This window comes from Indicator indicator, chromosome 11, assembly GCF_027791375.1.
Source record: "Indicator indicator isolate 239-I01 chromosome 11, UM_Iind_1.1, whole genome shotgun sequence".
Classification (NCBI taxonomy): Eukaryota; Metazoa; Chordata; class Aves; order Piciformes; family Indicatoridae; genus Indicator; species Indicator indicator.
In genome coordinates this window covers 13,028,422-13,043,241 of record NC_072020.1, presented here as the reverse complement: position 1 = coordinate 13,043,241, position 14,820 = coordinate 13,028,422, and the positions used below count along the sequence as shown (strand labels likewise).

General features: G+C 42.5%; 1 protein-coding gene across 1 annotated transcript in view; it reads right to left on the bottom strand.

The window, feature by feature from the left end:
- The window catches only part of CNTNAP2 (contactin associated protein 2), a 664,834-nt gene that overhangs the window by 149,751 nt on the left and 500,263 nt on the right, over positions 1 to 14,820 (bottom strand). Inside the window, exon 15 of the mRNA XM_054385136.1 lies at positions 2,199 to 2,326. Within this exon, the coding sequence (XP_054241111.1) occupies positions 2,199 to 2,326 (128 nt within the window). The remainder of the gene's footprint in view (positions 1 to 2,198; positions 2,327 to 14,820) is intronic.

The window sequence follows — 14,820 nt, the reverse complement described above, 5'->3', positions numbered from 1 at the left end:
GTCATCAGCTGTAAGACCCTATCAAGAAAACATTTGTCCAACATATCTGAGAAAGAAACACAAACTGACTTCTCACCAGTCACACACCATATATCACAAGCATCAAACAGGTGATGTGAAAGTTTGCAGATATCCCATGATATTTCTTTCTGCTCCTCAGGCATCAGATTCATGAACAAAAGTTGGAAGGATCACTTGTGCAGCCCAGAAAGACGGCAAACAGAAAAGGAGGCCAAACACACTCCGTTGTATCATTGAGCAATGGCCTGGTGTTTTGAGGTGCTGGGCTGGGAGCCAGAAAACTCTCTTTTTTACTGAGTATGTGAGGGCTGGGCTGGCCACGACACGAATGACAGAGGCTCTCTATGAATCAACAGAATCACAGAATAGTAGTGGTTGGAAGGGACTTCTGAAGATCATTGAGTCCAACCTCCCTGCCAGAGCAGGCTCACCTAAAGCAGATCACACAGGAACATGTCCAGGCAGGCCCTGAAAGTCTCCAGAGACAGAGACTCCACCACCTTTCTGGGCAGCCTGTTCCAGTGCTCTGCCACCCTCAAAGCAAAGCAGTTTCTTCTCTTGTTTAGATGGAACTTCCTACAGTCAGGTTTATGCCCATTACCTCTTGTCTGGTCACTGAGGACCACTGAGAAGAGTCTGGCCCCATCTTTCTGACACCTGTCCCTTAGATATTTGTAAGTATTAATAAGATGCCACCTAAGCTTCCCAAAGGGAACTGAAATGGAATAAGGGAGAGAGACTGATGGGTTGGGAAAGAAACTAAACTGAGATGGAAATAATAACAATAAAGTAAGAACCAAAATAATACCAAACCTAATCCTTCAACAATTATATGACCATCACCACTGATGCTGTGGTAAAGGTTCCAGACTTCACTCATCAGGAGAGAGGAACCAGACTCAGGAGCTGGATTCTGGAATTTGATTCAAGAACACACAGATCAGGATCAAAGGCAGAAAGGTCAGAGTCCTCCTCAGGACTGGTCACCCTGAGGCTTGAAGAAGAGGAGGCTTGACCCTGGCAATCTCTCAAATTTATACCCAGTATGGCATCCATGGGAGAGAATTCCACTGTCTTTGGTGGTGAAAGTTCTCAAAGAGATTGAACGAAGAATACAATCTTCCTCACTGCATCCCAGCTTTTTTCTGTTGGGAGCATTATCCATTGTATTTATACACTCTCTCACCTGCTGATCAAACTGGAGGATGTACACCTCAGAATACCAGAATTCCAGCATCATGGGGGGGGGGGGAAGGTTGGAAGATACCTGTGGAGATCATCTAGTCTAGCCTAGCTCTTCTGCTATAAAAGGGTCACCCTACCGAAGGTCACCCAAGATGATGTTCAGGTGGATTTTGAAAGTCTCCAGAGAAGGAGACTCCGTAGCCTCTCTGGGTAGCCTCCCCCAGGGCTCCAGAACCCTCAAAGCAAAGGAATTTTTCCTCATGTTCAGGTGGAAGCTCCTGGGTTCCAGTGTGTGTTCACTGCCCCTTGTCCTATCACTGGGCACCACTGAAAAGAGTCTAGTCCCATTCTTTTGCCCCCTGCCCTTTAGCATCATCATTGAGAAGATCCTCTCTGAGACTTCTCTGCTCCAGGCTCAACAGCCCCAGGACTCAGCCTCTCCGCCTCACAGAGATGCTCCAGTCTGCTATCAGCACTCAGCCTGCAAACTGGACTACTACCAAAAGCTGCCCCCTTAACCCTGATGGACATTAAGACTTGATAACCATTTTGTCAAGCATCACACACCTGTAAGCAGAGTCTACAGCACTAAGTTTTGCCCCCAATGCTACTATTTGTATTCCACAAACAGAGTTTTCAGTGGCACAGCAATGGTAATGATAAGAACACTCAGCAGAAGCACAGATGTTGAGAGACATTCTTATGCAATCCAGATTGCTGCTTATATCAACAGAAACATAGTGGAATAATCAAAGTTGCCCCATTCACCACAGAATACAGACAACTACTGATCCTGTCAATGTGAAGAGGAGCCACAATATGCACAGTTTTATAGACAAAGCTTCTCAAATCACACCATGCTTTCACAGAATAAAAGCCTCTGAGAAAACAGACACTTCTCCAAATTTGCTTGAGGTGTCTAAGAAGATGTCAAATTCCACTTCAGTTTGCTTTCCCCCCAGGTGTAAGTGCAAGAAAAGCAGCTAACTTACGATCTCCTTGACAGCGCACAGGACCCACAGAGACCTTGGCTTCCGATCCAGGCCGGTCAATGTCTCCAACCACTACTTGACTCACTGGTAGGTGCTCTTTGTATGTTAACATCCCAGTGTCTTTTCTCCTGAATTACAGAAAAAGAAAGTAATTGTGAAATATATTAAAATTACTTCCTTGATCATCATTGTTCAATTGTTTCCTTGACCATTATTGTTCAATGAACTAAGCACCAATAGAATAGGTGTGCACCGGTTGCACCAGTACAGCATGCCTACAAACCTGTCTGAAACACCAGTTTGAGCAATACTAGAAACCAGGTGGGTAGCAGCTGCTGCCACCAAGGAATGCATTCAAGAGTAGCAGCTTGCTTTGTGGCCAGTCCTGGGCTCAGCTGGGTTTGTATGGGTTTTCCTGCTTTCCAGACTGACCAGCTCCATACTGGTGGGTTAACAATTTGCTGTCGATCTCCTTGGTGATGTCTTCTGGGAGCGGAAAAATATCCTAATGCTTCCCAGAACAGTCTCCTTTTTGCTCTAGTTGCTACAGTTATTATTCTAATGATGAGGCCTCTGCATACCAAGGAAACAGCGCTTGTATAGTTACCATTCTTAGTGTTATATTAAAAAAGAGAAATTAAACCCCAGCTATATGAAAAGGCTTGTCATCTTAGTCCTGTTTTATCTAACTGGTTTTTGAAGGACAGGTTTTGTGAGGAGCAGCTGAGGCAACCGGGGTTGTTTAGTCTGGAAAAAAGGAGGCTGAAGACGAACCTCTTCACTCTACAGCTCCCTGAAAGGAGGTTGGAGTGAGGTGGGAGCTGGTCTCTACTCTCAGGTAACAAGTGACCTTATAAAGTTTGTGCTCGTTACCTTTTGCCCTGTTACTGGGCACCACACCACTGAAGAAAAAAAAAAAAAAAAAGCCCCCTACCCTTTAAGTATTGATGAGCATTATAAGCATTGATAAGATCCCATCTCAGTCTTCTCCTCTCCAGGCTAAACAGCCCCAAGTTCCTCAGCCTTTCTTCATAGGAGAGATGTTCTAGTCCCCTCACCACTTATGTTGCTCATTGCTGTACACTCTCCAGTAGTTCCCTGTCCTTCTTGAACTGGGGAGGCTGGAATTTGACCCAGTATTCCAGATGAGGCCTCATCAGGACAGAGTAGAGGGGGAGGAGGACCTCTCTTGACCTGCTGATCACACTCCTCATGATGCACCCCAGGATTCCATTGACGTTCCTGGCCACAAGGACACACTGCAAGCTCACAATAATTCTGTTGTCCACCAGGACTTCCAGGTCTTTTTCCACAGAGCTGCTTTCCTCTGGTAGGATGCAGCTATACCAGGTGCTATGTTGGTGAGGCTGTTGCAGGGGAATACTAGAAAGGAAGGACCAGGGAGAGAAGTAACCCTCACAGGCTGCTTCTGTGGATTGAGCTAGGTTGTAACACATCACTTCTCATCCACATACTGCAATGACCTTTTACAAAGGTATTTTATTCACCTGTTTGGAGACAGCTGTCGGATGAAATGGGAGATTAAGGGACTTTCCCTTTAAGAAAGAAAAGAATGAATAACAAAGCTAGGTATCTAGACCTTAATCTTCTATCTCTGCTAAAGACCTGGATCCATGAGACCCACTCCCTTCTAATAGAGGGTAAATGTAGGTCATCTCTCAGTTCTTTCTGTGGTTTTCCTTTGAGACTGCCTTTCTCTGCTGATTGTTACTCTTTCAAAGAATGCTTTAAAGGTGGACGTGAATATGAAAAAAAGAATTCTTCCAAGAGTGGTAAAAAGAAAACTATCGCCATTTTTCTTCATTCCTTCTTCTCTCACAAAAAGAGCCAATATATCAGCTCCACATAAGGATGTCAAAGGGTAGCTCTTTTCCTGTCAACAATAGCTTGAACCTCCTTTGAAGGAAACAAAATGGAGCAGGAACAGTTTTCTACCTCTTTGCTCATCATGTTTCTACTCATTTCAATATTTTACTGAATTGGTCACTTTAAGGATGTTGCCACGATAATAAAGCCAAACATTAGAGTTCTTTTCAGCAACAGTCCTGTTTTCTGATAATCATGGAATCACAGAATGGCTTTGATTGGACAAGACCTTAAGATCATCAAGTCCAACCATTCTCTAACTCCACCAAGGCTGGTACTAAACCATGTCCCTCACCACCACATCTCTACCTCTTCAAAATGCCTCCAAGGATGGGGATTCAACCACTTCCCTGGAGAGCCTGTCCAGTCTCTAAGAACCCTTTCAGTCAAAAAATTTCTCCCAATATCCAACCTAAACCTCCACTGGTACAACTTGAAACCATTTCCTCTCATCCTATCACTTTGACTAGGAGCAGAGAACAACAGCCCCCTGGCTCCAACCTCCTTTTAGGGAGTTATAGACAGCAAGAAGTTTGCCCGTCAGCCTTCTCTTCTCCAGAAAAGAATCCCAGTTCCCTCAGACACTTCTCACCAGACCTGTTCTCCAGACACTTCAGCAGTTTCATGGCCTTCCTCTGGACATGCTCCAGCACCTCAATGTCTTTCTTGGTATGAGGGTCCCCAAACTCAACCCAGTACTCAAGGTGTGGGTGGCCTCATCAGTGCTGACTATAGAGAATCACTTCCTTGGTCCTGCTGGCACACTATTCCTGATCTAGGACAGGATGTTGTTGGCCTTCTTGGCCACCTGGGTACATGCTAGCTCATGTTCAGCTGGCTCTCAACCAGCACCACCAAGTCTTTCTGTTTGCTTACTTGTGTCATCATTCCAGGAACATGTTTTCCTGTGCACAGAAGCTACTGAGGCCTGAGAGTGCTGGACTAAGAGAGGAGAGAAGTGCATTGTCTTCTCTCCAGCAAAACCTGCACAGTTCATTTGTTCTTAATAAAAGAGAAATAATGATAGCTTTTGGCCCATGTGTGAACCAAAAAGAGAAATAGACTGAGTGGCTCTGCTATGCTTTTCTAAGGTACTTGTAGCTCCTCTGGACATACTAATCAGCACTGAAAAAGTCAAAGAAATTACAAACCAAAGACTGATTATAATGCTTGACTTTGTACTACATACTTAGAAATAATCACAGCTGGAATGCTCAGTTCCTGCAAGTGATGATGCTTCTGCCAGTATTTAAAGACTTTGCATATTAAGAGGGTGGAGAAAGTCTCTGAAGTTCTCCCCCACCAAAGAAAATCCCCTTAAGAGAATAAAGATTGAATTCAGAGTGTGTCATATTCCTATTAATAGTCAAATGGGAGATGAATGAATCTGATCAAATCCTGTAATTATTACCAGGAGATATTGATGAAATCTCAGCATAATTTTCTATTCCTAATTTCTTTCCCTATATATAATGGTCTGCAGAGTGCTTCAGGGTGCCTTTGAATGAAAGCAGCAGATATTAGTGTAAGATTTATCACTGTTTTGATTATGATCATCTACTTACTCCTTATAAGCACTCTGTGGTATGGAAAAAAGAACTGCATTATGCATCTATCAGCAAATGACATAGTCAAAGTAATGATAAGATTTGGTATTGCTATTAATTTGTTTATATAACGATTTCATACCACCAGACTTCTGTTGCTGGAGTAATTTATTCTCTCCAGTTTTGTTAGACATCACTTAAATATCAGTCCAGTCTTATGCAGGAAAATACATAAAGAATGTACTACAAGTAGGAAAAGAATTATTTTTATGAGATATGCTTACATGAGCTGAGGAACTGGAATTGCTTTGAGAATACAAATACAACACTTACTGGAATGAAACCATAGTATTGAACATACACAATTTAATTAGTAGCAGTGGTTTAAAGAATACAAACTGCCAAGTATGCAACAGCCCATCTCATACAACGCTCATCCTTTTACTTTACAAGCACCTCTTTTGTAACCCTTAAATTTCGTAGTACCATACGATCATTGTGGTTGGAAAAGACCTTTAAGATCATTGAGTCCAACCCTTCTTGAACTCTACCAATTCTGGTACTAACCCATGTTCCTCAGCACCACATCTGTGCCTCTTTCCAACACCTCCAGGGATGGGGATTTAACCACTTCCCTGGGGAAACTGTTCCAGTCTTTGGCAACCCCTTCAGTCAGGAAGTTTCTTCTAATACCCAACCCAAAACTTGCAGCTTGCAGCTGTTTCCCTAGGAAGTAGAGACCAACACCCATCTCCCTCCACCCTCCATCATCTGAGTAAGGCATAAAGCAGTTCAGTCCAACTAATATCTGTGAATTAATTGTGAAGGGTACAGACATGCCAAGCACTAGCATTTTCACCCTACTAAAAATATGTGGCTAGAATTTGTGTAAATATATAACATTAACTGCTAAGAAGATTTAATATTAGAGAGAGTTTAACAAACAGGCAATGGCCTTAATAATCTGGAAGCAAGTTACTCGGAAATAGGCAAGCTCTAATTAACAGGATTAAAACCAGGGCAAACAAAAGCTAGGATTAAAGCAGAACTAGCTAACTTTGGAAAGGTTTTGACAAAAATGTACTTTTTTTTTTTTTTTCTGTACATGACATGCAGCACAAAAGCCATACTTTTAGATTCACCCCATTCCCAGGGCTCTGCCATGCTTAGGAACTGTAAATTGCCAACAAGATACCATAAGCTGAAAACCACAGAATCACAGAATGGTTTGGGTTGGAAGGGACCTTAAAGGCCATCTGGTTCTAACCCCATCTGCCATGGGAGGGGACACCTTCTACTAGATGAGGTTGCTCAAGGCCTTGTCCAACCTGGCCTCAGACACTTCCAGGAAGGAGGCATCCACAACCTCCCTGGGCAAATATTTATTTCCACTGCAATTTACTCTTCTCAGAGATTCATAGAGATCTCTTCTCCCTTTCCCATGTCTTGTCACCTCAGATACTCTCACAGATTAACTTGCAGCTAATGACTCATCCTTGATTAGGAGTATTATGGAAAATGCCTCATTACTGTACAGGGTCACACCGTCACACAGCAGAAGGAGAAGTTTGAACTCTTACAACGAAGACTAACCTTAGGGCAGTTCAGCTTCTTCCCTAGCCACAAACATTTAGCAACATGCATTTCTTTACAGTGTAACTGGTGTTTTGGTTGGGTAAGCTCAGCCTACATGATGCTAAATCTGTCAGTTATATGCAAACAAGGGTTTGCAAGAGGTTTGATTGAGTGGAAAATGCAAAAATCCCCCAACCAACCAAAGACACCAAAAAACCAAACCAAACCAAACCAACCAAAAAAATTCCAAAACACCAAAACCCCCAACAACAACAGAAGCAAAAAAAAAAAAACAGGGAAGCAGTCTGGATTTTTAGTTTTGGTTTTGAGAGCATTCATCTCCTGAAAATCTAATTCCAGTACCCAAACTGCTACCATAAACAAGTCCATCCTTTGACATCTCTTACTAAAGACAAACTGTTCCAAAGACATGAGGCTGATGATGCATCAGACATAACTAAGCTTTGTTCAGAGGTGATGAAAGACCAGAGTAGATTAACTTAACGCACAAACATAATATTCAGAAATGGTGCCACCAGAATGATCAACAATTTTAAAATACCCTCAATGACATGAGCTGCACAAAAAAACCCCAAAACCAGCCTGAAATTTATGCTTAGCACAAGTTACTTACTTAAGTTACTTTCAGGAACTTCAAACACTCTTTGAAGAAGAAAACTGTTTAATTTAGCCATGAAAACACATGTTTATTTCATACTTTTTTCTTAGCAATCAGACTTAGATCTTGTTTCTCACTTCACATACTCTATTCCTCCTCTGAACTTCAAGGTGAAAAAAAAACTTTAAAATTACATTAGAAAATAAATTTGCTCCTGTGGACACCGCTCAAACCTTATAATCCCATAGCACTAACCCTCTTAATTAAATGCAGGTTAATTTGGATAATTTTAAACATCCTCATGAGGATGATATGTTTTAACAGTGACTGGAAAATGAATACTCCAGAAGATATACAAGATACAATTAAAAAAAATGCTAATAAAATGCCTACTTAAAAAAAAAAAAAAAAAGTTAATAACAACTTGATTAAAACACCATGAGTCTTCCAAAGACAGTGTCTAAACCTTTTCCAGATGACTGGGAATGTGGGTATGAGTTGAACAATTCAAGATGCCTGATGCTGAATTTGTATCATGTCAGTAGCTTGCAGTTCTCTATCCTAACAACTATCCACAAGCCTTTGGATCAAGTCCTATCACACCATCAGACCAAACGGGCTTCTGGCAGGATTTTTAAGGCACAAGGATCTGTATTAGAAGAAATATTAAAAATCTCAGAGCAGCAGTTCAGAGGCTTAATTTCTTGGAGTTCTTGACAACTTTGACAGTTTTATTTCATATGACTGAAAGAGCTGAAAAAAAAATAATTGAGTATGGCAGGACAAAATAACAGATAGCCACAGTTAATGTTGACTTCAGCCTCTACATGCCTGTTGAGTTCAGTAAGGTACTGAATCATCTAACTTAGTGTTGAACTGTGTCCAGAACACTTCCTGAGGTATGAGACTTAACTGCACCTCAAAAATGTCAGTAAACCCCAAATGCATAAACACCCACCATTGCTCTTACCCTGTCACTGGCACTTACATCACAACTATGCATACACCATACTGAAACAAATCTATGCTTCACATAAAGGTACCATAGGGAACAGAATGGTGTTGGGATTTAGCTCACCTCTTTAGTTGCTTGTCTAGCTTCGACACTAAATATACTGGGAAAAAATCTAGGTTGTTCACATCTTGGAACAGAGTGCTTGAGCAGGGAACCTCACAAAATCTCCTTCATAAATATGCCAAGTATGTCCAAAGAAGGGCAACAAAGCTGGTGAAGAGTCTAGAGCCCAAGTCTTGCGAGGAGGGGCTGAAGGGACTGTGTTTGTTTAGCCTGCAGAAGAGGAGGATGAGGGCAGACCTTCTTGCTCTCTGCATCTTCTCGAAAAGAGACTGAAATGAGTTGGGGAATGGTTTATTTTCCCAGGTAACAAGTGATAAGACAAGAGGAAATAGCCCAGAGTTGCATCAGGGAAGGCAGTGCTGGGTTAACAGTTGGACAACATGGTCATATTGTTTGGATTGGAAAAGACCTCTAAGACCATGCAGTCCAACCATCAACCTAAGACCACCATGGCCATTACACCAGGTCCCCCAGTGCCATGCCCACATGTTTCTTGAACACCTTCAGGGACAGTGACTGCACCACCTCCCTGGGCAGCCTGTTCCAACTTCTGACCATTCTTTCAGGAAAGAAAATTTTCCTAATATCCTAAACCCCTTCTGGCACAATTTCAGGCCATTTCCAATTCATTCTGTCATCTGATATTAGGGAGAAGACACCAACCCCCACCTCACTCCAATCTCCTTTCAGAAAGTTGCAGAGTGAGAAGGTCTCTCCTTAGCCTCCTTTTCTCCAGAGTAAATCCCCATTCCCTCAGACACTCCTCACAAGACCTATTCTCCAGACTCTTTAGCAGCTTTGCTGCCCTCCTTGGGACCCTTTTAGCCTTATTCCTGGGTGTCTGCAAAATAGGGATTGTTAACAAGCATAAATGTGCCTTACATGAAAAATGTTGTATTCAGTTATGTTGTAAAAAAATCCTTATCCTACTTCTATATCACAGGTAACATTTTGGAAGACACAGAAAAGTAACATTACTTGTTAGACATCACAAGGAAAATAAGCATAGCAGCATCCTTCTTCTCAATAATAAACTATGTAAGTAATCAATAAAGAGGCAAAAGATGGAAAAGGAATAAATATCATATACTATTAAAAGTAAAATTCCAAGGGAAGTTATTTATTTCCTCTCATGAAGGCCCCAAACACATTTGTACTGACTTTTAAGAAAATGTAGGTATTTAAGCCTAATTTTCAGTAAGCTCTTTCTATTCTGACTGACCTCAACTTTTAATTTTAACAATCACATTATCCCATTTTCTATATCTAGAATCAGTTCTCATTCTTTGAGTGCTGTATTTCTATGATATCACACACGATCTGCTCATTAGAATCACAGAATGATTTCGGTTGGAAAAGACCTTTAAGACCATCCATTCCAACCACTATCCAACTCTACAGCTTAGTTTGCTCAATGACCTCCTCAGTTTTTCACAGAATCACAGAATCAATAAGGTTGGAAAAGACCTCAAGGATGATCAAAGTCCAACCTGTCACCCAAGACCTCATGACTACTAAACCATGGCACCAAGTGCCATGTCCAATCCCCTCTTGAACACCTCCAGGGATGGTGACTCCACCACCGCCCTGGGCAGCACATTCCAACATCTAACAACTCTCTCCATGAAGAACTTTCTCCTCACCTCCAGCCTAAACTTCCCCTGGCACAGCTTGAATCTGTGTCCTCTTGTTCTGCTGCTGGTTGCCTGGGAGAAGAGACCAAACCCCTCCTGGCTACAACCTCCCTTCAGGTAGTTGTAGACAGCAATCAGGTCTCCCCTGAGCCTCCTCTTCTCCAGGCTAAACAGTCCCAGCTCCCTCAGCCTCTCCTCATAGGGCTTGTGCTCAAGGCCTCTCCCCAGCCTCGTTGCCCTTCTCTGGACATGCTCCAGCAATTCAACATCTTTCCTAAACTGAGGGGCCCAGAACTGGACACAGTACTCAAGGTGTGGCCTAACCAGTGCTGTGTACAGGGGTACAATGACCTCCCTGCTCCTGCTGGCCACACTATTCCTGATGCAGGCCAGGATGCCATTGGCTCTCTTGGCCACCTGGGCACACTGCTGGCTCATGTTCAGCTGCTGTCAACCAGTACCCCCAGGTCCCTTTCCACCTGGCTGCTCTCCAGCCACTCCGACCCCAGCCTGTAGCTCTGCATGGGGTTGTTGTGGCCGAAGTGCAGCACCCGGCACTTGGACTTGTTGAATGCCATCATGTTGGACTCTGCCCATCTGTCCAGCCAGTCAAGGTCCCTCTGCAGAGCCCTTCTACCTTCTAACAGATCAACACATGATACCTCAGAGTTAAGCAAATCAAACATTCCTTTGTTTGTTTGTTGGTTTGGGTTTTTTTAGATGATGACGGTGTTTTCTATTTATCCCTTAGATGTGTTCTGCATCACAGAAACACAGAATGTTAGGGGTTGAAAGGGACCACTTCAGATCATCAAGTCCAACCCTGCTGCTAAAGCAGGGTCACCCAGAGCAGGTTTCCAAGGAAGGTTTGGAATCTCTCCACAGAAGGGGACTCCACAATCTCTCTAGGCAGCCTGCTCTAGAGCTCTGGCACCCTCACAGAAAATAAGTTTTCCGTTCCGTTTCAGTGACACCTCCCAGGTTCCAGTTTGTGCCCGTTGCTCCTTGTCCTGTCACTGGGCACCACTGAAAAGATCCCATCTCCATCCTTTTGCCATCCACCCTTTAGCTATTGATTTGCACTCAGGCTGCTCTTTTCCAGGCAACAAATTACCTTCAACCTGATTTACAGAGTCTCCACTGCATAGTCACACAGCTCTTACAAGCTTTGTGGGATCTCCAGGCATCACTTTTCCTGAGTTTATGAATTTCTATCACTAGAGTACTCTGTATGTGAACAGAGGGAAGACAAACAGCTGGAGAATTGGGTTGGGTTGAGGCTGGGACAAAATGTCTAACTATGATTAATTACAGGTAAGCAGTAGTATGGAAAGTTTGGGGCATTCATTGATCGTGCAACGAACTAAAATATTCCTAAAGCAGAAGGGAGACACGAATAGGAACTAAAATAAAGCCACACCTGATCCATGGCATTAAAACAGTTCACAGGATTTAAGCTTCTTTTATGAGACTAACTACAGAAAAGAAAAATAAAAGTAAAATCCTGTTCTCTTGGTGTTAGAACCTTTAGCATTCAATTTGCACAGACTTTATGAGAGGCTACTGGATTGCTCCGAGTGTTTACTATAGACTGCACAAGCGACTTTCTTCTTTAAAGTGAAATAAGGCACTGTTAACACAACAGTAGTTCCCAGGCAAACAGCAATATTGCAGAGGACTTTTGCTTTTTTCTTTTTATTATTATTATTATCCTTTTAATTTTCCTTTATTTCTTTCTCATTTTTTCTTTTCCTTTTTTGCTTCTTTTAATTATCCCTTTCCTTTCTTTTTATTTTCCTTTTTTCTTTTCCTTTCTTTTTTTCATCCTGTTTCTTTTCCTTTTTGTCTCTTGGGGTTTTTTTGTCTTATTTTTTACTATTACATTCTTTTTTTTCATTCTTCCCCTTTTCTTTTGCAGTGCTAAAAATCTTCTTGGCAAAATGAGAAAAGGACAAAGAACAATTCTTCCTCTAAATGTTGAGGTTTGGCAGCTGAGTGATGAACTGCTAGGATATTTTGATCAATGGCTCTAAAGAAAATCTCTCCATCAAGTCTGGGACCTGATACAAATATTTTCTCTCGAGGGCTTCTGGGCTCTGTCTTCCCTGTTCCTTCCTCTTCCTTCCTCACCTCCTATATGATTACTTCCTCTCTCCCCTTACACATATAAATATCTACTCTAGTACACCAAAGAACAAGCAATGAAACCAGATACATCTTTTGTGTACACTGGAGGCTTAATACCTTCAGCTTGCTAGGCTCCCTTGTGATTGTTTCACCTAAAATATGACTGCTAATAGCAATAACTGCCACACCTGCACTGCAGTCTTCATCTGCTCTGCAACATAGAGGTTGTCACATTTTAGATGCCTTCCACATTGGACTGCACTGATTCATAACCAAAAACAAAAACAAAACAAAAAAAAAAAAAAGTGAAAATATCAGGGAAGCCCTACAATTTCAGAAGAAAATCAAAGCACTCTTTTCAAGAGCTAAGCAGTGTCAGGTAGGGAGTGAAATATATTGGGCTGGTCAGCACTGGGGTGATTTCATCTTTGTAGCATGGCACTGAAGGCAGAGTAATTACTTTTGAAGTTTGCACACAAATAAAAGGAGAAGGAGGAGAAGAACATAATTGGCAGCTGAGAGTTCTGCAGTGCACAGTGCTCTGCGTACTCTGCCCTTACCTGACAAGCTAGGATAGCAAGGTCATTCACTTTGAAGTTAAGACCATAAGCTTTTCACTCAGACTAAAAATTCTGTGTGTTTCTAGGCAAGACACAGCAAAGATTTTTTTTTTTTATTCTTGGTCACTTTATTTATCAGCAACACTAGTCATGAAGTTTTAGAACATAGAGAATGAAGCTATGCTGGGAATTCTATTTTACATCATGCATGCTAAGGAAAAAGTTAATCATATATCTACATTTTCACTTGCTCATTCATAAGCCACTCACAAATTTCTTTGAGTACTCCAGAAATGATGAGATGTTTCTAGCAATATCAAGAAGCTTGCTTTCAGATGGGCTGGAAAGTTGCCTGGCAGAAAAGGATCTGTGGGTGCTGGTTGACAGCCAGCTGAACATGAGCCAGCAGTGTGCTCAGGTGGCCAAGAAGGCCAACAGCATCCTGGCATGGATCAACAGTAGTGTGGCCAGCAGAACCAGGGAAGTGATTGTCTGCCTGGACACAGCACTGGTGAGAACACACCTGGAGTATTGGATTCAGTTCTGGGCCACTCACTCCAAGAGAGACGTTGAGGTGCTGGAGCATATCCAGAGAAAGGCAACAAAGCTGGGAAAGAGTCTGGAGAACAGGTCTTGTGAGGAGCCGCTGAGGGAACTGGGGTTGTTTAGTCCAGAGAAGAGGATGCTGAAGCAACATCTCATTGATCTCTACAAGTCCCTGAAAGAATGTTAGAGTGAGGTGGGGATTTGTCTGTTCTCTCCAGTATTCAAGTGACAGAGGGAGAGGAAATGGCCTGAAATTGTGCCAGGGGAGGTTTAGGTCAGATATTAGGAAAACTATCTTTCCTGCAAGTGGTCAGGCATTGGAGCAGGCTGTCCAGGGAGGTGGTGGGGTCACCATCCCTGGAGCTATTCAATACATGTGTGGACATGGCACTTTGACAAGTGGTTTAATGGCCATGGAGGTGTTGGGTTGATATTTGGTCTTGATGATCTTAGAGGTCTTTTCCAAGTGAAACCATTCTACCATTCTAATCTCCCAGAAAGCATTAAATACACATATCAGAAATTCTGATCAATTTCTTTCATTACTGCTGTTGAGTGATTCTGAATGAATGATCCTGGATTCTCTGAATGAGAACAGCTGCCTGTGACTGGCTGGAACTAAGGTTGGCTAAACAGAGCAAAACTTGAACAGCAGTGCTCAGCAGTAGGGTCAGCAGTAGGATGAACACTCACTTTTTGTCTCACAACAATTCACAGAGCAAATTAACAAAACTGAAACTAGCACTCCAGGTGTGACCTCATCAGTGCTGAGCCCAGTGGAACAATCACTTCACTGATCCTGCTGGTCACACTATTCTTGATCCAGGCCAGGATGCTGTTGGCCTTCTTGGCAATCTGGAAACATGCTGACTCATGATTCCCTGCATCCCCAAACTCCTAATGACCTCAACCTGTAGTCACACTGCAAATCTGTCAGGTGCCATGAGCTATATAAATAGCACTATTGTCAGTACTTGTGTGGAACATCTCCAGAGAAGAAAGAGCAATCTGGGTGATCCTCAGTTGGCCCAGATACTGGACTAGACCAG